Genomic DNA, 19,877 nt, shown 5'->3' with positions numbered 1-19,877 from the left:
TTTCTGACCGACGACGAGCGGTCGTCGGAGGTTTAGCGATCTGATTCGTCGTTGTTTTCTTTGCGAGAGTCGTCGGGGGCGAGGCGGTGGGTGTGGTCGATGCGTTTTTTTTAAGAGGTCATTTCCGGTGGTTTTGTCTCGTTTCGAGATCCAGAACGCCGCATTGCGCGAATGCGGTCTGAGTGAGTCGCGCGGGGCTTGATTTTTAGAATGGTACAGTGACGGATCGCTTCGGCGTGCACGAGTCCGCGAATGTTTAGGGCTTTCGCTCGGTGCCGCTTGGCTTGTCTAGGTCTTAATCGTAAGGGTTCCGGCTGGTTTGCCGGTGGGGCTTGATTGGGTGATGCATTGCGAAGGGGGTGTTTCGAGTGGGGCGGCGTCGCTTCTTTTGAGTGGCCGAGTGAGTTCTGACGGTTTTGGGGTGTTTGCGGGGTTTTTTTTTTTTTTGAGAGAGCGGTGAGGGGAGGAGGCGCATTTTTCTTCGGCCGGTATGGCAAGACAGCTCGTTTGAATGGATCAGGACAGATCTTCATCCGAGTCGTCGTTTTCGGTGTTGTGTGACAAGACGCTGGGGGTGGGGGTGGAGTTGGTGTCTTGGTGCAGGAACATGGATTTGGTAGCCGTGGTGACGGTCGACAACGTGGTGATGGTGCACCGACTGAACTGGCAGAGGCTGTGGAGTGGCTCGAGCGAGAGCAAGGAGAGGATAGTGCAGTTGGCGTGGAAGCCGGACGGTGCGTACAAGATTTTATTTTATTTTATTTCTGCCTAGAGAATTGACATGGACACCGCGATGGGGAAGGGAGGTGGTTGGCGACGGGTTTTTCGGATGGGAACTACGCAATTTGGAGCGTGGAGAGCGGCAGGTTGATCTACGGGACGTGGGGACAGGGTGCGATGCGCAGGAGTGCGAGGTCGGGGGTGAGTTTGATGGTGTGGTCGGAATGCGCGGAGAACGGGGGAAAGAAGGAGGAGGAGTTATTGGAAGGGGAGCGGTGGATGAGGGACGGCGTGGTTAGCGACAGAATGGCGTCGTTGTGGTGGTTAGAGGACATTGACACGAGAGGAGATAGGTTGTTTGGAGGCGCGGACGGTCAGGTGCGCGGAAAGGAGTTGTTTACGTCGAGTGATGAGGGAGACGAATCTTCGGTGACGCGTTTGGAGTCGCAGCATCCTGAAAGGACGAATTGGCTGTTGATAGCGGATTCGACTGGATTGATAGAAATTTACATGAATGGAGTATTGAAAGTTGCTGAATTGAAAAAATATGTTGAATCAGAAAAAAAAAAAATTTCGGTTTTGTCCGCAGAATGGACTTGCGATTTGTCTTCGCTGGCGCTGGTTGTGTCCGTAGGCGATGAGTCTTCACACGCCGTTTCGCTAGTGATCTTGAAGTCGAAAGTCTTGCCGAGAAGTCACCGCGAGTTACTTGCCGTGTCTTGGCAGCTGATTTTGTCATCGAACTTGCAATTTCGAATCGGGTCCATTATAAGAAAAATGGGGGAGGAATGGGAGACGGCGATTTCTCCGTACGATTCGTTGTTGAACAAGCTCGAGTCCAACCTGCTGCCTGACGAAGGGATTCGCGGTGGTTCGGCGGTGGAGAACAACTTTATGAGGCTGTTGATGCAGGGTCAATTGTCTCCTTTGCTGGAGCAATATCTGTCTCATTCTTGCCCGCCGAACCTTTTGAACCGCATCTCCAAGGGAGTCGACGCCTCCTGCGACTCTCTGATTTATCTCGTGAACCAGCATCTGTATGCGACCGTAGAGCGCCTCGTTTTTCGCCTAAACGTCCTAGAGGGATATTGCAAACACAAAAGACTGTTCCTGGACGTCTCTCCTGACCCGGAGACCGCCAAGTCTCTGAACCATTCTGCCGCTGCACTCTTGGCTTGCTGCGACGAGTTCGTCAACGCCCTGGTGCAGGCGAAACGGCTCTACGACGCGTTCTTCTCCTGGATACTGGAAAAGGCAAAAAAACTCCACGGCGACCCCGAAGACGGCGGGCACAACGCAATCAGACCGCACTCGGAACAGCTGGTGGGCGAGTACCTGCAAAGCGGACTTCTGGTCGACGTGATCAAATGCGCCATCACTCGCGGAAACGACGCGTCGGTTCGCGAAACGCCGCGTTTCGACCGAGACTCCCTCGCTTTGCCTTCCTCCGGTGCGTCCCTCGAGGGTTTATGGGAGCTGGTTGAGCGTCGAATGGGCGAGTCGCTGGACTCCCTCGTGTCTTCTTTCTCCCGCACCTTTGGGTCGATGCTGCGTTTTTCTGTCTTGACTAGTTTCGACGGCGTCGGCGACTCCTGTCGGTTCCAGCTGTTTTCCGACCCGGAATCGGTTTACCCGACCTTGTCCTTCTTGGACGAGCGCTCCGGCCTGTGGCTGCTGCGCGTGGGGCCCGCCCCGGACGGCAGCGGCGATGCGCACGTCGAGGTGTCTGGATTGGATTTCAGCGAACAGCCCTCGACGCTGGTGGATTGCAGGCACTACCGAGGGCGCCAGTTCATCTTCTTGTTCAGGAAGGCCGCTCAGGGAGCCAGATGTTCGAGCGTCTTGTCGAAGGGCGAGCTTCCGGACGCTCCCTATTACCCAGTCGACGTAGAACAGGTCAACTCGTCTTCCGGACTTGTCAACTTCTTCGATGAAGTCGTCATGGTCCGGCCGTTCGTCTCGGGCGACTCGGTGGCAGTGACGTCCAGCGACACAATCGAACACTGCAACGCGTCTCGCGTGTGGATTTCCGAGCAACGCGGCGTCGCCCTCCTCTTGTCCCAGCACAAACGAGTCATCTTGTTGGACCTGGAGTCCGGATAGAGAGAACGACGCGGCGCGCCGAAGAAAAGGAAAAAAACGAATGAAAAACGCGACCTTTCAAATGTGCTATGAACAAGTTTATTTACACCTCTTTTTGTTTTTTTATGACACCTTTCGAAACTGTACTAAGACGCTATATATCAGGCTCCACGCGGTCAAAATGTCCTCTTCCGACTTGGCACCGGTAAAGATGATCTTCCCAGACACGAAGATCAGCAGCACCAGCTTAGGCTTCTGCATCCGGTAAATGAGTCCCGGAAACATGTCCGGCTCGTACTGAGCAAAAGATGAGTGCTCTAGCGCCAGCGCGTCCAAGCGAATCAAAAATCCTATCGAACAGTTCGCGACCATGTTCTGTATCCTAAACTCCTAAATTCTAGAGTGAGAAAGCGAGCTTTCGAGCGTGTGTGCGAGCAGGTGCGACGGACCGGACAAACCCCGGAGATCGCGCCGCAATATGTGTGCAAATGGCGTGTATATGCGTGCACGCAAGTAGGGAAAAAAAAAAAAAGCCCTTTTTCCTCTCCCCCCGGGCAAGCGTCATCGTCGAAAACGAGACCTCCAGACAAAGGGACGAGCCACGCGCCGCGCCGAACCGCGCAAGCTGCCGCCCCTCTCCCCCTCGCCAACTGCGTGCATGAGAGCGCACGCGCGCGCACAACCGTGTGCACACATGCACGCGTATGACCGTCCCGCGCGTGCAAAAGAGAGTGCGATTGACCGCAACGCGTGCGTATGTGCGCGTGTGTGTGCGCCGGCGTGTGTATGGCCCCGTCCGCGCGCTTGCTTTCCTTTTCCTCCCCGCTCTGGGCGGGTCGAGAGCGGCACTCGCTTCTTCCTGGTCTCTTGGGTGCACGCGCTAGAGGGAAGCGACGTGCTTGGAGGAAGGCCGACATACTTTTGCTTTGCAGTTAATTTTCAAGTTGTCTCTGACCATTTTCGAACATCTTTTGGCGGCCGCGATGGCATCGTCTTCCGTCTTGGCGCCCGTGCAGACAATCTTGCCGGTTTCAAAAATGAGCACCGTCGCTTTGGGCTTTTCAAAGCGCGAAACCACCGCCGCGAAGCGTCTTGGTCGATACTCGGTGTTTCGCGCGGATCTAGAGAGGAGCTTCAGGTCTAGCTTCGCCCCAAGGGTTGCGGTAGCGACCACGTTCTGCAAAGTGGGCTTTCTGTCGGACGGAGGATACGCTTGTGTGTCTCTCGGCTTTTCACTTTGAAGATTCATAGTACAATGTAAAAAAAAAAATGGCGCAAACTATATTGTACGTTATGTTCTAGCTGAAATGGCCGTTTTTGTCAAAAAACCTATTTTCAACTCTCCGCCCTTCTTCAGACCAAGCCATGCTCGCCTTGGTCAGAAGACAAGCACTCCCAACGCGCGACCCATGCGCCCGCCTCGCGCGCCCGCGCTGCTCCAAAAACGCCAATCGCTTCGTCCACCACACACAAACTCGTGGTACGATCGCCATCTTCCGCGTCCCACCCTTTTTTTTTTTTTTGCTCACCCCGCGCGCCCCTTCGAGATCGCCTCTCCGCAACCCTCAACCTTCCCCGCACCGACTTCCCCATGCGCGCCGACGCCGCCAACCGGGAAGCGCGCCTCATCCTTCACCAAGTCTACCAATGGCAACAGGTGCGCGCGGCTCGCCCCCCATTTCCTCGCCTGCCATCCCCCCCCCTCCTCCTTCTCACCTCCCGCCGCGCCCTTCCACCCGCTTCAGAACACCCGCCCGCACGCCCCCACCTTCGTCCTCCACGACGGACCCCCCTACGCCAACGGCTCCCCGCACATGGGACACGCCTTGAACAAGATCCTCAAAGACGTCATCAACCGCTACAAAATCCTCCGAGGATTCCGCGTCAGGTACGCCGCCCCTCCCCGCGCGCGCCCCGCCCACACGCACTAACTCCGCCACAGCTACGTTCCCGGCTGGGACTGCCACGGACTCCCCATAGAAATCAAGGTCACTGAATCCCTCACCGATTCCCACCGCCAAACCATCCCCCCTCTCCAACTCCGCGCCCGCGCCCGCGCCTACGCCCTCCAGCAAGTCGACCTCCAACAACGACACTTCATGCGCTGGGGCGTCCTCGCCGACTGGGACCACCCCTACAAATCCCTCGACAAGGACTACGAAGCCGAACAAATAAACGTTTTCCTCCATTTGGTCAAAAAAAACCTCGTCTCTTATCGCTACCGCCCCGTCTACTGGTCCCCCTCCTCCAAAACCGCGCTCGCCGAGTCCGAACTCGAATACAACCCCTCCCACGTCTCCACTTCCGTCTACGTCCTCTTCAAAGTCCACCGCTGGGCCAAAACCGCTCCCGCCTCGCTAACCTCCCTCTCCGTACCCGTCCACGCCCTCATATGGACCACCACCCCCTGGACCCTCCCCGCAAACGTCGCCATAGCCCTCAACCAGTCCCTCTCCTACTCACTCGTCAAGGACCAAAACCTCCTCCATTTCCTCGTCGCCCAACAATCCCTCCCCTCCCTCATCCGCTCCCTCCCAAAAACCCTCTCCGTCGTCCTCCACTCCATCCCCGGATCCTGCCTCCTCCTCTCTCACTTCCTCCACCCCTTCCTCCCTCAACGCCTCTCCCTCCTCATCCACGCCCCGCACGTCACCTCCTCCACCGGCACCGGACTCGTCCACACCGCCCCCGGCCACGGACTGGACGACTACATCTCCTGCAAACCCTACCACCTCCCCATCCTCTCCCCCGTCGACGACCACGGCAACTTCACCTCCGACGCCGGCGCCTCCCTCCACCAACTCCCCGTCCTCTCCCAAGGCACCGACGCCGTCCTCAAACTCCTCTCCCTCTCCCGCTCCCTCTACCACCTCTCCCCCCACACCCACTCCTACCCCTACGACTGGCGCACCAAACTCCCCGTCATCGTCCGCGCCACCAAACAGTGGTTCGTCGACCTCCAGCCCCTCTCCCAACCCTGCATCGACTCCCTCTCCTCCCTCCAATCCTTCCCCCCCTCCATCGCCCAACGCCTCGCCTCCATGATCTCCTCCAGGCTAGACTGGTGCATCTCCAGGCAACGACACTGGGGCGTCCCCATACCCGTCCTCTACGACTCCCACACCCACCTCCCCCTCCTCCACCCCGACAACATCTCCCACATCCGCGACCTCTTCAAACTCCACGGCTCCGACTGTTGGTGGCACCTCCCCCCCTCCCAACTCCTCTCCCCCTCCCTCCCCTCCTGCGGCCGCACCTACTACAAACGCTTCGACACCATGGACGTCTGGTTCGACTCCGGCACCTCCTGGGCCGGCGCCCTCTCCCCCAGGCTCATCCCCATCCCCTCCGACCTCTACCTCGAAGGCTCCGACCAGTGCCGCGGCTGGTTCCAGTCCTCCCTCCTCACCTCCGTCGCCCTCCTCGGCACCCCCCCCTTCCTCCGCCTCGCCTCCCACGGCTTCGTCCTCGACCACAACTCCCAAAAAATGTCCAAATCCCTCGGCAACACCATCTCCCCCTCCCACTTCATCGACGGCCTCCCCCCCTCCTCTCCAGCCTACGGCGCCGACGTCCTCCGCCTCATGCTCGTCTCCTCCGACTACACCTCCGACGTGCTCGTCTCCGACCAACTCGCCCTCTCCACCTCCAACAACCTCAAAAAAATCAGAAACACCCTCCGATTCCTCCTCGGCAACCTCTACGACTTCGACCCCTCCCTCCACTCCACCCCCTACCCCCTCCTAGAACAACTCGACCAATACATACTACACACACTGTCCCTCTTCGTTCAGCGGTCCCTCGCCCACTACGAACAACTCTGCTTCTTCTCCGTCGTCAAAGACGCGCTGCACTTCGTCAACAGCGACCTCTCCTCCTTCTACCTCCACTCCATCAAAAGCCGCCTCTACACCACCCACCCCAACTCCCCGCTTCGGCGCTCCGCTCAAACCACCCTCTCCTACCTCCTCGAAGCCCTCACCAAAGTCCTCGCCCCCATCGCCTGCCACACCGCCGAAGACGTCTTCCAACACACCCCCTGGAAAAAAAAACTCCCCCTCCCCTCCTTCCTCCCCATCGAACGCGCTCACTGCTACAACCCCATACACAGCGTCTTCTGCGAACCCTGGCCCCTCCTCCCCCCCTCGTGGACCAACCCCCCACTCTCGCTCCGCTGGCAACCGCTCCTCTCTCTCCGCTCCTCCCTCTTCTCCGCCATCGAAACCCTCCGCAACTCCCCCTCCTCCCGCATCAACCTCTCCACCGAAGTCGACGCCACCATCTACGCCCCCCCCGACCACCCCCTCCACTCCATCCCCCTTCGCCAACTCGACGAACTCTTCCTCCTCGCTCAACTCACCGTCCTCCCCATCCACCTAGCCCCCCCCTCTCTCCCCCAACTCTCCTCCCCCACCCCCTCCCCCTTCCCCCCGAACTCCTTCTCCGTCTCCCTCGGCACCCAACTCCTCGCCCTCCTCTCCCCCACTCGCTGGCACAAATGCCCCAGGTGCTGGCGGCACGTCTGTCCCTCTCCCGACTCCATCTGTCCACCCTGCACCTCCACCCTCTCCCACCTCTCCTCCAACTCGACCCCCCCCCCCCCCCCGACCCCCTCCCCAACCCCCACTGACCCCCCCGCCACTAGAAAAAAACCACCCCTCCACCTCACCCCCCCTCTACACCCCCCACCACTCCCAACCCCGCCTCCCCCCAACTCCAACCCACCCCCCTCACTCTCCCGCCAAAAACCCCCCCCACTCTCAAAAAACAAAAAAAAAAGTTTTCTGTCCTCTGACTCTTCCGAAAAACTAAAAAAATGCACAAACCAAACAAGGACAGGCTGTCCGTACTGGCCCAAAACCTGGCCACCGGCGCCATCTCTGGCGTCATCGGCGCCACCCTCACCTACCCCCTGGACGTCATCAAGACCCGACTGCAAAATTTCCCTAAATCAACTCACTCTGGAATCTGTCAAGTCATCAAAAATATCGCCCACGGCGGCCCTCTCAAATTTTACAAAGGACTACCCGCAGTCCTAGTCGGTATCATACCAGAAAAAGCTATCAAACTAAGTGGTATGCCAAAAACTCTTTCCCCTCTTCAACTCACTTGACACCTCTCAAAGCAAAGAAAAAAAAAAAACTTTTTTGAGGCAGGCCCCCCAGGTCAGAACGTACCCTCTTACGTTCTCTCTCGCACCTTTCAAACCGCCCCTGTGATTCTCCCACTGCACGGAGCACGTGACTCGTTTTCAAACGCGGCCTACCCCCTCGCTCCGCGAATCCGGCCCTGTCACTGCCTATTTTGCCACCCTAGAATCTACAGACCACACACCCCAAAATTCTCTTCTTCTCTGCACGGAGTAACAGTCTCCCATATGCTTTAAAAAAAAACCTACAAACACCAAAAATCTAATTCCTACTTCGACGCTCGTCCCACACCTCAAATCCCCCCCCTAGTCAACGACTTCGCCATCGACGCATTCAAAACACACCTGCGCACCGAATCCCTCCCCATCCCCTATCTAGTCCTCTCCGGGGCAATCGCCGGCACTGCGCAGGTCATCGCCACCAATCCAATGGAAGTAGTCAAGATAAGAATGCAGGTACAACAAACCTCTCACAACCCAGGCTATATACGAACCATTCGCCAACTGGGACTTCTCGGACTCTATAGAGGCGTCGGAGCAACACTTCTAAGGTATGCGTATTCCTTGGCCCTTTCCTATGTGCCAAAAATTTTCATCTCCTGTAAAAACAAAAAATCATCACCCCCTTGTCGTCACCTTCCGCTAGGAGCGTGCGCACCCTCTTTTTTTTGTTCACCCAACCACCGCCCCAGCTCGCATGAGCAAACACGCCTCTTTTCTTTTTTTCGATCCCGTCACTTCCGCCTGTCGCTCAACTCCGAGCACTCGCAAGCCCCCCCTTTTTCGTAGCCTCAAACCGCGCCAACCCATGTGACTTCGTCAACCTCAACGCACCACAATTCTCGTGTTTCGGTGCTGGTGGTTTGCAAAGCAATTGACATACCCATATGCTTCTGATCTATAATTGACACTCAGTGCTATTCAGAGACGTACCCTTTTCAATGTTATACTTCTCAATCTATGGATACATGCGCCAAGCGCTGGTCAACAGCTCCGGCGACCTACCCCTACATAAAGCCTTTTTCGCTGGACTGTCCGCCGGCGTCATCGCATCAGGTATTGTAACTCCAGCAGACGTCGTCAAGACGAGACTCCAAGCACCCCCCCCAAAAGGCATCGAGCCGTATGTCGATATCATACCGACCTTTCACCGAATCATCCGAGAAGAAGGATACAGAACACTCTATAGAGGCGTAATCCCGCGTATGATCGTCATATCGCCCCTCTTCGCCATATCGTTAGCCGCCTATGAAGTCCAGAAAACGTGGCTCAAGTGAGGAATTTAGAGCAACACTTCTAAATCGCGAATAACTACATTCCAACAAGCGTCCGCGAAACCAACTCTCAGGAACTAGAAAACCCCGATGGTCTCGAGAAAAACCACCCCCGTCATATCAAGGAACGCTCTCATGGTGATCAACCCGCGCTTTTGGAAACAAATAATGTCGTACCAAAAAACAAGCTTGTTTTTTTTTCGTCAGGGCCTCTGCCTCCTTATCCAGTTATTCCCTATTTTTTTAAAGGGAACTGGCATCGCGTGACGCCCGTTCCGTGGTCTCACAGCACTTTTGAATCGCTGTTTGGTCCGGACCAAACCAAAATGGTAACTTCCGAAAGAGCGACCGCAAATTCGAGAATGCGCCCGGACCGCTGCGCTACAGAGGCTCCAGTGAAACGAAAGCCAGTCTGGCCACTGAACGAGAGGGTTTAAACGTTGCACCAAAGGTCGAACCGGTCCTTCGTGAACTTTCTCATGGAGCGTCCGGCTCGGCGGAGGCAGGCCGGAGATATACGTAAAGTTGGAATGGGACAACGATACGTGTGCGCGATGTATGCCCCTGCGATTTGCACCACCTTTTGTCTGACCTGTTCAAACGCGATGCGATCGGTACAAATAATTTTTTGTAGTGTACCCATGCCTAGAGCGCGATCTTCTCACATGTACTACCAAACGCGTGAGCCGATACCGTAGTGCCGACAGGGCAAGGCAGGAGTCAGTTTGCTGCCACTTACAGCCCATTTGCGGCCAATAGCGTACCTATTTTTGCTGAATCAGGAGTGAGAAAGAGCCGCTCGAACTCAACTCCGTGTAGAGAGCAGAGCTTGTGGGACTGCAAAACCTGTCTCTGTTTGTCGCCTTGAAATACCCACGAAAACAAATCACCTCCTGCCAAGTCCGCATGATCCCGTCGACGTGTCTTCAGACGCAGCTACGTCAAAGAAAAACGGAATGCAGAGCCATATTTTCTTCAACCGCGATTTAGAGCATCTCAAATTTCGCGCTTCTTCGGTAAACGGAAGCGTTTGCGCAAGGCCCCCGAGCTTTCCGAACACGTTCGCATGTTCGACTGGACGGATGAGCGTCTCTCCCTCCTGACGCCAGGGACTCACGGCTTCGACCGCCTCATTTTCTGTACGTGAGCAAAAGCGATCTTCGAAAAAGCTTTCACACATTCGTTGTACAGGACTGAAAACGAGGACGTCTGCCTTCGTCGGCCAATGCTCGTTCTGAAGGGCAGCGAGACGGGAATGGCTGCCGTAGTTCCCAGAGACCCCGCGCGATCTGGGTATCCGTTCAATGAGAGATTGTTCAATAGTGAAGTCTAAAAATGTGAATTTTCTCCCCCCGCGCGGTCCCTCTTTTTTCGATAGAGGCGATATGCATTCGAAAACCACAGTCGCAATTCTCATTGGTCAAATCCACCGAACACTTGGCATGGCCGGGACTCTTGCAAGGCGCGCGTTACTCTGCGATGGAGCCAGAAGGATGCGCGAGGCAAAGCGATCTGCGACGCGAAAAAACAATCTTGGGCAGGGTCCGACATTGTCGTCAAAAAAAAATTGTACCCGACTTATAGGGCCAGCGTATGCAAATTTACTACTTCAAACGCAAGTCGGTGTCAGCCGTCTTTGCACGCATGTCCATTTCTCCCCTTTGGTGCCAAAATTCAGGATACAGTGCCAATTTTTTTTTGACACGCCTTGGCGGATGCGTGTCTCCAGAAGGCTGTTGCGCGCGTTTGGAGGCAATACAAATAGATGTAATCTGGGCCGGGCTCAATAAGAGGAGATGTCGAATAAAACACCACTGTTTTTTCATAAGGCGCGATGCTCGCCGTCGTCGCTGCGCTGATCGGTCGGATCTGGTAGAGCATGTCCTTTTTTTTGCAGCGGCCTTGCGCGCATTTTTGATATGTGCAACACTGTCACGGATTTACCAGGAGCGACAACCGTTCGAGCACGGAGGGCGGCTGCTCGCTCTGATCGTTCTGTCTCTCAGAACGGACGCGCTCGCTCGAGAATTGGGACTGCACGCGGATCGTTTCATACAGCATCGTATTCTGCAGACTGGCAAAATCGATTCGTATCAAAAGAATTTTGTGGTATCTCTTTTTTTCGAAAAAATTACCGAAAAAAATAGAATGGGCCATATTCATTTAAATCAGTGGTAATAGATGCAGCGGCTACCTTAGCGGTACGTTTATGTCGTATTTCGTTGTTACATGCATTTGCCGGCTTAGGTGTGCTATCATCTCGAACGGCATGAAAAATAAATTACCCCGATATTTTCCCACGAGCACCCAGCTGCTAGTCAAAAAGCCTGTTCTTTCAGTACTATGATGATCCGTGTGTTTTTTTTAGATCGGTTCACCGTGCGGGCTCTTCCATATCAGGGAGGCTCAGAAGGTTGTTTTGTTGAAACCAGCAAAATTAAAAAAATCGCATATGTCTGAAAAACGGTTTATCGTAGTTGTAACGCTCTGTATCCATGTGCACAAATTTAGAGTGCATTTTTTTTAGTGGCCCCTGCTTCTTGTGTAACGACGTCGGCGTTGTTTTTTCTGGATTGTTGTGCCGTCAGCTCGGTGTTCGTCGCGGAGTCTAAGCTAACGCAAAAAACTTTTTTCAAACGCGTGCAAGAGTCTAGGGGATACATTGAACTATGAATTATACGTCATCACAACCGCAGCGCCTGCAGTCCGATCAGGCGCAATTCTATGGGGATGGTCTCTATATGAAGGAGGATGTTCAGCACGGATCCAGCTTGCCACAACAACACGCCAATGCGGCAATACCGGCTGTACTGAGTTCTTTGGTTGGCTCTGCCCATCCGAACCAGACGGGTTTGGAATTGGGCGCTCTAGAAAGAAGGGAGGGCGACATGCAGGCCCACCACCGTTCGCACATCGGTTCGGATACAAGCCTTGGCTCTGTGGTGATGGGTGGTCATTGCGCGTCCTCGAACGGCGCCGATTCTAGTGGTCAAAGTATGTCTTTTGATGCTGCTCGGCAGACGACACCATTCATGTTGAATTTATCGGCGGCGCCTTTGACCGTCAATTCGGACTCCCTGAGCCGTGAGTCCACACTCGGTCATCGCATCATTTCCATGTCGGCATCGAGCGCGTGCAACCCTTCTTTCCAACTACAAGATGCGGACAAGGGAGCCGGCGGTCAGAGACACCTCGAGAACGGTTCTGGTTTGGCGGGTTCGGCCTCTCCTGCGCCCATGATGGCTCACTCTGTTTGCTACGCTGCTAATGAAGACACTCTGAGAGATGCGCTCGGCGGTCAGTTGGGCGACTACTCGTTTCGACGGCCGTCCTTTCCAGAAGGATCGCCCTCTTTGCAGCCAAGAACACAAGTTCAACACCCTCACTACGACTACGCCACACACAACGCGCTTCAAAAGACGCCCCTGATCCAGCAGCGGGAGGCCTCGGAACTCCAGCCGAACAGCGGCTCTTGCAACAGCCTCTCCTCTTTTTTGCAAAAGCAGCCATACTACGGCGGCGCGTCGCCGGACGACTCCCCCGCTCAGCTCGCTGACGGCGGGCGCCGTCAGCTTTTGTATGCGCCGAAGGGTGCTTGCGATCCCTCTTCGCAGTCCCTAGATCGCCATGTATTCAAAAATGACCATGAGGGCGATGAGAACAGCTCGTCCAACCAGCACATGACGCGCTTTGGCCAGTGCGTCGACGAAGGCAAGAGAGGCCAGGTGGGTGACAAGCCGATGGGCAGTACGTCATTGTCTTATAGCGCTTCCGCGAATTGGAGCGAGGGCGGTGTGCTATGCCAGTCCCCATCGTCGCTGGCGCCGTCGGGTCGAGACACGTCTGGGGACTTCGAAGCGAAGCCCAAACAGCAGGGCGCTTCGTCTTCGGTGCGCGTCTCGAGCGACCCAGGATTTGTCTCGTCGACCCAGCCGTATCAATACTACGAGGGCCCCCAGGGAGCCGAGGCCCATAGGAGCGGTCGACCCTTGCTCGGCCTGTCGTCCTCGGCGTCGCCCAAGGAGTTCGGACCTCTGAAGGTCAGCGGTACGTTTTTTTTTTTGCGCAGAATTTTTTGGTGACGGGCGTTGAGTTGCGAGAAGAGGGCGCGGGGGCTGTGAGTAGCAGTTAGATTAATTAAGCTGTCTGTGTTTAAAGGCGCGTCTCCGTCCATGTCTGCCGCGATGAGGCGGCCGCCCGGCATGTCCAAGGGTCAGCCGGTCTCTCAGTATTCGAGCCAGAATCACACAGGTGTACATATAGTTGCTCAGTCGCAAGACAGTCCCGACATGAGCGGCGCGCAGAGGTTGTCTCCGTCTCGCGTGACTCGGCGATACGTGGATAGTGGGCCCGGCGTGGCGTACGCCGACGCGTCTAAATCGTCGCCCTTGGCCGAGGGCAAGTTGGTTGGTTCCACGGCGGCGTCGATGCGCCCGACGCCGTGCGTGCCGCAGCACTTGGATTTCTTGTTGGTTCCGCCCGGATCGGCGCCTGGCGCGATGGGCCAGCGCTTTTTGAACGGCGGCGATGGTAAGATGATGTACGCGGCGACGGTGCCCGTGTCGTCGATGCAGAGGGCGCCTGGCGCTCAAATAGCGATGTATCGGCCCCCGATGGTCATGCATCAGCCGAAGGCGCCCGTCCCCGGTCACCCTTGGATGTTGTCGCAGTGCGTGACGCCAGCGCCGAACCCCTCGTTGATGCTTCAGATGGCGCCGTCGGTCGTCCGTCCGGGCTTGGGCGGCGACGACACGGTGGTGTCGGAGGACTTGGCTAGGCCGTCGCAGCCTAAGAGGAGAGGGCGCAAGAGGCGGCGACGCGTTGGAGAGGACGAGGACGAGGATTTTGTGGGGAGTGACGAGGACTATCAGGACAAGAAGGAGACATATTACTACAGGCGTCGACGAGCGGTTGCTCAGGAGTCCGGGTACGCGAGGTGCGGCGTCCAGCAGTCGGGGGGTGCGGGGTCGCGCTTGGCGGAAGTGGCGTCTGGATACGCGGCGCCCGCTTCGTTGGAGGGGGGGAAGGGGATGGGTCAGGGTGGACAGGCGAGGTACTATGGGTCGGCGGCGGAGTTGTCGAGCGAGACGGTGATTGGCCAGCCGGTTGAGGAGGAGCCGATTGCGCGTTCTCGGCCGAGGCGTTCGTGCAAGAGTGTCCAGCAGTTCGTGGACAGCGACGAGGATTACAGCGACTCGAATGCGAACGAGGAGGAGAGTGGGTTTGAGCAGTTGGCGGGTGGCCGGAGTCCGTGCGCGCGTCGACCGAGGCGCCACGAGGCGGGGAGGCAGTTGAGGTTGGAGGAGGAGGAGGAGGAGGAGGACGAGTTGTGTGATTCCGAGCAGCGAGAGGAGGACGAGGGAGAGGAGGGGGACTCGCAGTTGGTGATTGACCGCATTCTGGACCACCGGGTGATAGAGGCGGGGGAGGCGAAGGTGGAGGCACCGGAGGGGGGCGGGGGCGAGGCGTTGGAGGAGGGCGGTCTTGGGTTTTCGGAGAAGAAGTTGAGCGCGGAGGTGGAGGTGGGGGACAAGACGAAGTACGAGTACTACGTTAAGTGGCAGGGGAAGTCGTACATGCACTGCACGTGGGAGCGGTACGACACGTTGATGTACTTGATGGGGGCGAAGAAGTTGAAGAATTACGTGAAGCAGATGATGAGCGAGATAGAGTGGCTGAAGACGGCGTCTCCGGAGGAGGTTGAGCCGTACGACATAGAGAAGGAGATGATGAGGGATTTGTACGACGAGTATTTGAAGGTGGACCGCGTGGTGGCGCACCGCCAGCCGGAGCCGGAGCCTGGAGGTCAGCAACAGCCGCCGGAGTACTTGTGCGTTTGGTGCAAGTTGCCGTACGTGGAGGCGACGTGGGAGAAGGCGAGGGACATTAGCCAGTACCAGCACAAGATCGATCAGTATTTGGCTCGGTCGCAGCAGATGTTGGTGCAGAGGGTGTTTTACGGGCCGCGCGTGATTCGCCCGTCGTTCCGCGACACGCAGTTGTTGCAGGAGACGCCGGAGTTTTTGAAGGGGGGGGAGTTGCGGGAGTACCAGTTGCAGGGGGTGAATTGGTTGTTTTACAGTTGGTGCCACTCGATCAATTGCATTTTGGCGGACGAGATGGGGTTGGGGAAGACGATACAGACGGTGTCGTTTTTGGCGTATTTGCAGTTCCGGCACTGCATTCCCGGTCCGTTTTTGGTGGTGGTGCCGCTGTCGACGATTTCGAATTGGGAGGCGGAGTTTGCGAAGTGGGCGCCGGACATGAACGTGGTGGTGTATATGACAGATTCGGTGTCGAGGAGGTTGATTCGGGAGTATGAGTTTTACTGCACGACGCCGTCGGGGAAGAAGACGACGAAGTTCAACGTGTTGATTACGAGTTACGAGATAGTGCTGAAGGACAAGCAGTACCTGAGCAACATCAAGTGGAACTTCTTGGTGGTGGACGAGGCGCACAGGTTGAAGAATTCCGGGAGCGTGTTGCACGAGGTGTTGAACGAGTTCGTGACGTCGGCGCGGTTGTTGATAACGGGGACGCCGCTGCAGAATTCGTTGAGGGAGCTTTGGGCGTTGTTGAATTTTTTGGAGCCGCAGCGGTTTCCGTCGTGGGAGGAGTTTGAGCGCCAGTTTTCGAACTTGGAGGAGGCGGAGACGGTGGCGTCGCTGCACGCGCACCTGAAGCCGCACTTGTTGAGGAGGATGAAGAAGGACGTGGAGAAGTCGTTGCCGGCGAAGAAGGAGAGGATTTTGAGGGTGGGGATGTCGTTGATACAGAAGAAGTATTACCAGTGGGTGTTGACGCGGAACTTTGCGGAGTTGAACCGGGGTTTGGGTCGACAGGCGCAGAGCACGTTGAGCAACATAGTGATTGAGTTGAAGAAGGTGTGCAATCACCCGTACTTGTTTCCGAACGCGGAGCAGTTGGTGCACGAGGCGGCGTTGAGGCAGCAGCAGCAGCAGGCGCAGGCGGAGGGGCGGCCGGTGGTGGAGAGGTTGTCGCACGAGGTGGTGTTGGAGATGTTGATTCGCAGTTCGGGGAAGTTGATGTTGTTGGACAAGTTGTTGTTGAGGTTGAAGGAGACGGGGCACCGGGTGTTGATTTTTTCGCAGATGGTGAGGATGTTGGACATTTTGGCGTATTACATGCGGGCGAGGGGGTTTCATTTTCAGAGGTTGGACGGGAGCATGTCGCGCTCGGCGCGCCAGGTGGCGATGGAGAGTTTCAACGCGGAGTCGTCGAAGGATTTTTGCTTTTTGCTGTCGACGCGTGCGGGTGGTCTGGGGATTAACCTGAGCACGGCGGACACGGTGATTATCTTTGATTCGGACTGGAATCCGCAGAACGATTTGCAGGCGGAGTCGAGGGCGCACCGGATTGGACAGAAGAACGTGGTGAACATTTATCGTTTGTTGGTGAAGGACACGGTGGAGGAGGACATTTTGGAGCGCGCGAAGAAGAAGTTGATTTTGGATTACGTGGTGATTCAGCGGTTGAACACGAGGACGGGGCAGGCGGCGTCGGGGAACGCGAGGTCGAATTTGAGTCGGGGGGCGCTGGAGGGTGGGCGATCAGGGTTTTTCTCGAAGGACGAGTTGGCGGACATCATTCGGTTTGGCGCGACGGAGTTGTTCAAGGACTCGGAGGAGCAGTTGAAGTTGGACTCGAAGGGTCAGTTGATTTTGGCGCCGAGCAGCACGAAGAGTCAGTTGTTGGAGGACATTGACATCAATGAGATTTTGGAGAGGGCGGAGGCGGCGTCGGAGCAGACGGAGGCGGCGCCGGGGAGCGAGTTGCTGAGTTCGTTCCAGGTGGCGAATTTTGGCGTGTCGGAGGGGGAGGAGAGCGACGGCAAGAAGAGGGCGAGCAATTCGGAGTTTTGGTCCGACTTGATACCGCCGGACTTGAGGAGCGAGGGAGGCAGGGCGGAGAAGGGCGAGTTGGCGGTGTTGGGGCCGCGCCGTCGCGAGGAGAGGTCTAGTCGGTACCGAGGCGAGGCGAAGGGCGCTGAGGGGGGTTTAGGTGGGGCGGCGAACATTCGGCATCGTTTGCGCCAGCGGGGGGGCAACCTGAGTTATCAGGAGGGGAGCGAGGGTGATTCTCCGTCGTGGCGGGGCGAGGAGTCCCGTTCGTCGAGGAGGGATCGTCCGCGTCGTCGTGGCAGCGCGGAGACGGACGGCGCCTCGTTGGGCGAGGCGAGTCCGTGCGCTGGGAAGGCGCGGACGCTGAGGAGTCGCCAGGAGAGTGGTGCGGAGGAGGAGGGCGACGAGAATCGTTCTGCGGGGTCTCCTTCGTCTGCGGACTATCTTTCGGACTCTGAGGGAGACGATTTGGCGCGTGGGTCGGTATCCAGGCGCGTGAGGCCGTCTCGAGCGCCTTCGGGCGGCAAGTCGAAGCGCGCGGCCTCGTCGGTTCAGCACCGCGCGCCGAAGCGCTCCAGTTTGGCGATGGATCCCCTGCTGCCCCCGGAAGAGATATTGACGACGAGTGAGATGCGTCGCCTGCTGATGGCCTTCCGCGAGTTTGGCAGCTTGGATCGCGTTGACAGCATTGTACGTCTCGCCAACCTGTCAAAGAAAAATGTCAACATGATTCGTCAAACGCTCGAGCACGTCCTCCGCGAATGCCGCGAGGAGATTGAGTGCGTGCAGTCTCTTTTGGGAAAGGGCGAGCGAGGCCCCGACTCCTACTTCCTGTACGGTCACCATTTTTCGTCGCAAGTCAAGCCCATTATCACTTTCCTGAACGTGCCGACCAACGCGGCGCAGCTGCTCCAGCGCGTCTCCGACCTCACGGAGCTGTCGAACATGATTTCCTGCTATCCCGATCCGCTCCTGTTTCGCGTGAACTTCACCGTCAAGCCCTGGACTCAGTTCGCCTCCACGTGGTCCTCTCCCGTCGACGACTCCATGCTGCTCCTTGGCGTGCACCGTCACGGCATGGGCCAATGGGCCGCGATCTCTCAGGACGAGTCCCTCGGGCTCCGGAGCAAAATTTTGGTCCCCAACGGCCCCGTCGGCGCCCAAGTCGCCCAGCGCGTCGACTCCCTGCTCAAGCAGATGCGCGAGGCTAAGTACGCCTCTTCCCTCCCGGACAAGGCTGCCCCTCACGGCCAGTTCTCCCGATCCGCGCTCAAGCCCTCCTCTCCCTCGAGCGACGCGGCGATCGGACGCGCCTCTTCGGACGACCCCCGTTCCAATCCTCTCCACGAGCCCAAGTCTTTCTCCAAGCGAGAAGACGACGACGACGAAGACTACACTGGTGGCCGCTCCATTCGCCGCCCCAGGTCGTCTCAGGCGAAGCTCAAGCGATCAGTCAGGTACGAACCCGATTCGCTGAACCCGTCGGACCGGCGCACGACGTGCTGACTCTTTTTTTTTTTTTTCCTCAAGGTCTGGCTCGGCGAGTCGCTGAGCTCTCTCCGCGTCTCCCTGCTCTCGCTCTGTGCCGTCCTATCTCTCTCTCTCTCTGCCCCTGCGTCTCCTTTTCTCTGTTTTCTCCTGCTCTCCGCGTGCCGCGGGTTTCGTAAAACACAAAGCGCTTCTCGGCCGGTGCGGCCGAGTTTTCGAATTACCTCCTGTGCTTTTGTTTTTTTTTTTGAAGGCTCTCCTCCTCTCTCCCGTTTTCCGACCCGCGGAGCCAAAAAAAAAAAAAATAAATAATTTTTTTCGAAAAAAAAAAATCAACCAAAAACGTGTTGGCGCTCCTTGACACTTTTACACGCGCCTCCCCTCCAGCTGGTGCAGCTTTTATGTAAAGTCTTTTTTTTTTTTCCCTCCCCTCTCTTATATCTATCTCTCATCTGTATCTCTCTCTCAGAGGCGTGCGCATCCATGTCGAGGAAAACTTTCAAATTATACGTCACCTTTTTACGGGAAGCTAAGCGGGCCCTTGACGCGTGCACATCGGGGAGAGGACTTTTTTTTATTTTTAGTTTTCTTTTGCTTGCGCAGAGCCTGTGGTGCCGCACAGAGAGCCATGGCTAACTTTTTCGTTTTGCCCTCGGCCTTCGGAGAGAGGGGACGATCCCGAATCTCGGAGAGCCCCGGTTTGTTCCGCGCGTTGCACACTCCATCAGCGACTTTTCTTAGAGGTAAGGTTAGAGAAAAAGGCGGTCAAGGGGTTCGTGGAGCTGTCCTTGAAGCTGCTGAAAACAGCGCAGGCTATTTTGATCAATTCTAGGCAGTGCCGTATCCTTTTTGCTTCGGTGGTCGTTGTGTGATTTGCGTGGAAAAAAAAAAAAAAAAAACTGAGGGCCACGCGCGCGTCGGGGCTCTTTTTTTTTTTCGCCCCCTTTCACCGGGTCGCGACTCCGACGCGCAGAGAAGGGCCTCGCTGGGTTTCCCTTGACTCTCCTGAACGGCCCTTTTTTTTCCCGCCCTAAACAAAAAAAAAAAAGACATACTCAACGTCTACGTGAACGGCCAGCCGACGTACTTCCGAGTGTACAACTACCTGGATCAGCTGGTTCCGGACGAGGTGGGGGGGACGGCGACGGCCGACTCGATGGAGACGCTGTTCAAGGCGGCGTGCAAGGCGTCGGACAACGGCGAGCTGCTGATCTTGCTCCCGGCGAGCGTTCAGAGCGAGGCGCCGCAGCGCGCGGACAGGGGCGAGTGCGAGTCGGAGGGCCGTCTCGCGCTGGTCGTGAG

At 56.8% G+C, this 19,877-nt stretch overlaps 3 protein-coding genes and 1 long non-coding RNA gene across 4 annotated transcripts; 3 read left to right on the top strand and 1 right to left on the bottom strand.

The window, feature by feature from the left end:
• Positions 1-36: 36 nt before the first annotated feature.
• LOC126325494 (uncharacterized) lies at positions 37-2,890 on the top strand. The gene is made up of 2 exons (XM_049995200.1): positions 37-734; positions 803-2,890. The coding sequence occupies exons 1-2, from the start codon at positions 512-514 to the stop codon at positions 2,821-2,823; spliced, it is 2,244 nt and encodes a 747-aa protein (XP_049851157.1). The 5' UTR covers positions 37-511; the 3' UTR covers positions 2,824-2,890.
• Positions 2,878-4,029, bottom strand: LOC126325514 (uncharacterized). Its single transcript, XR_007560151.1, has 2 exons — positions 3,722-4,029; positions 2,878-3,192 (listed from the first exon to the last, which is right to left on the bottom strand). It is a non-coding gene; the product is annotated as an uncharacterized LOC126325514 (long non-coding RNA).
• A 2,261-nt stretch (positions 4,030-6,290) lies between these two features.
• Positions 6,291-11,297, top strand: LOC126325485 (mitochondrial substrate carrier family protein X-like). The gene is made up of 4 exons (XM_049995191.1): positions 6,291-6,824; positions 7,637-7,877; positions 8,262-8,502; positions 8,877-11,297. Exons 1-4 carry the CDS (start codon positions 6,291-6,293, stop codon positions 9,226-9,228), a joined length of 1,368 nt encoding a protein of 455 aa, XP_049851148.1. The 3' UTR covers positions 9,229-11,297.
• Positions 11,298-12,113: 816 nt separating this feature from the next.
• On the top strand, positions 12,114-18,907 carry LOC126325484 (uncharacterized). Its single transcript, XM_049995190.1, has 4 exons — positions 12,114-13,272; positions 13,384-14,442; positions 14,644-18,544; positions 18,618-18,907. Exons 1-4 carry the CDS (start codon positions 12,114-12,116, stop codon positions 18,637-18,639), a joined length of 6,141 nt encoding a protein of 2,046 aa, XP_049851147.1. The 3' UTR covers positions 18,640-18,907.
• Positions 18,908-19,877: the final 970 nt, after the last annotated feature.

Source organism: Schistocerca gregaria, unplaced genomic scaffold (genome assembly GCF_023897955.1).
Source record: "Schistocerca gregaria isolate iqSchGreg1 unplaced genomic scaffold, iqSchGreg1.2 ptg000925l, whole genome shotgun sequence".
Classification (NCBI taxonomy): Eukaryota; Metazoa; Arthropoda; class Insecta; order Orthoptera; family Acrididae; genus Schistocerca; species Schistocerca gregaria.
The sequence above is the reverse complement of the archived record's forward strand: the minus strand, read 5'-3'. Positions and strand labels throughout refer to the sequence as shown.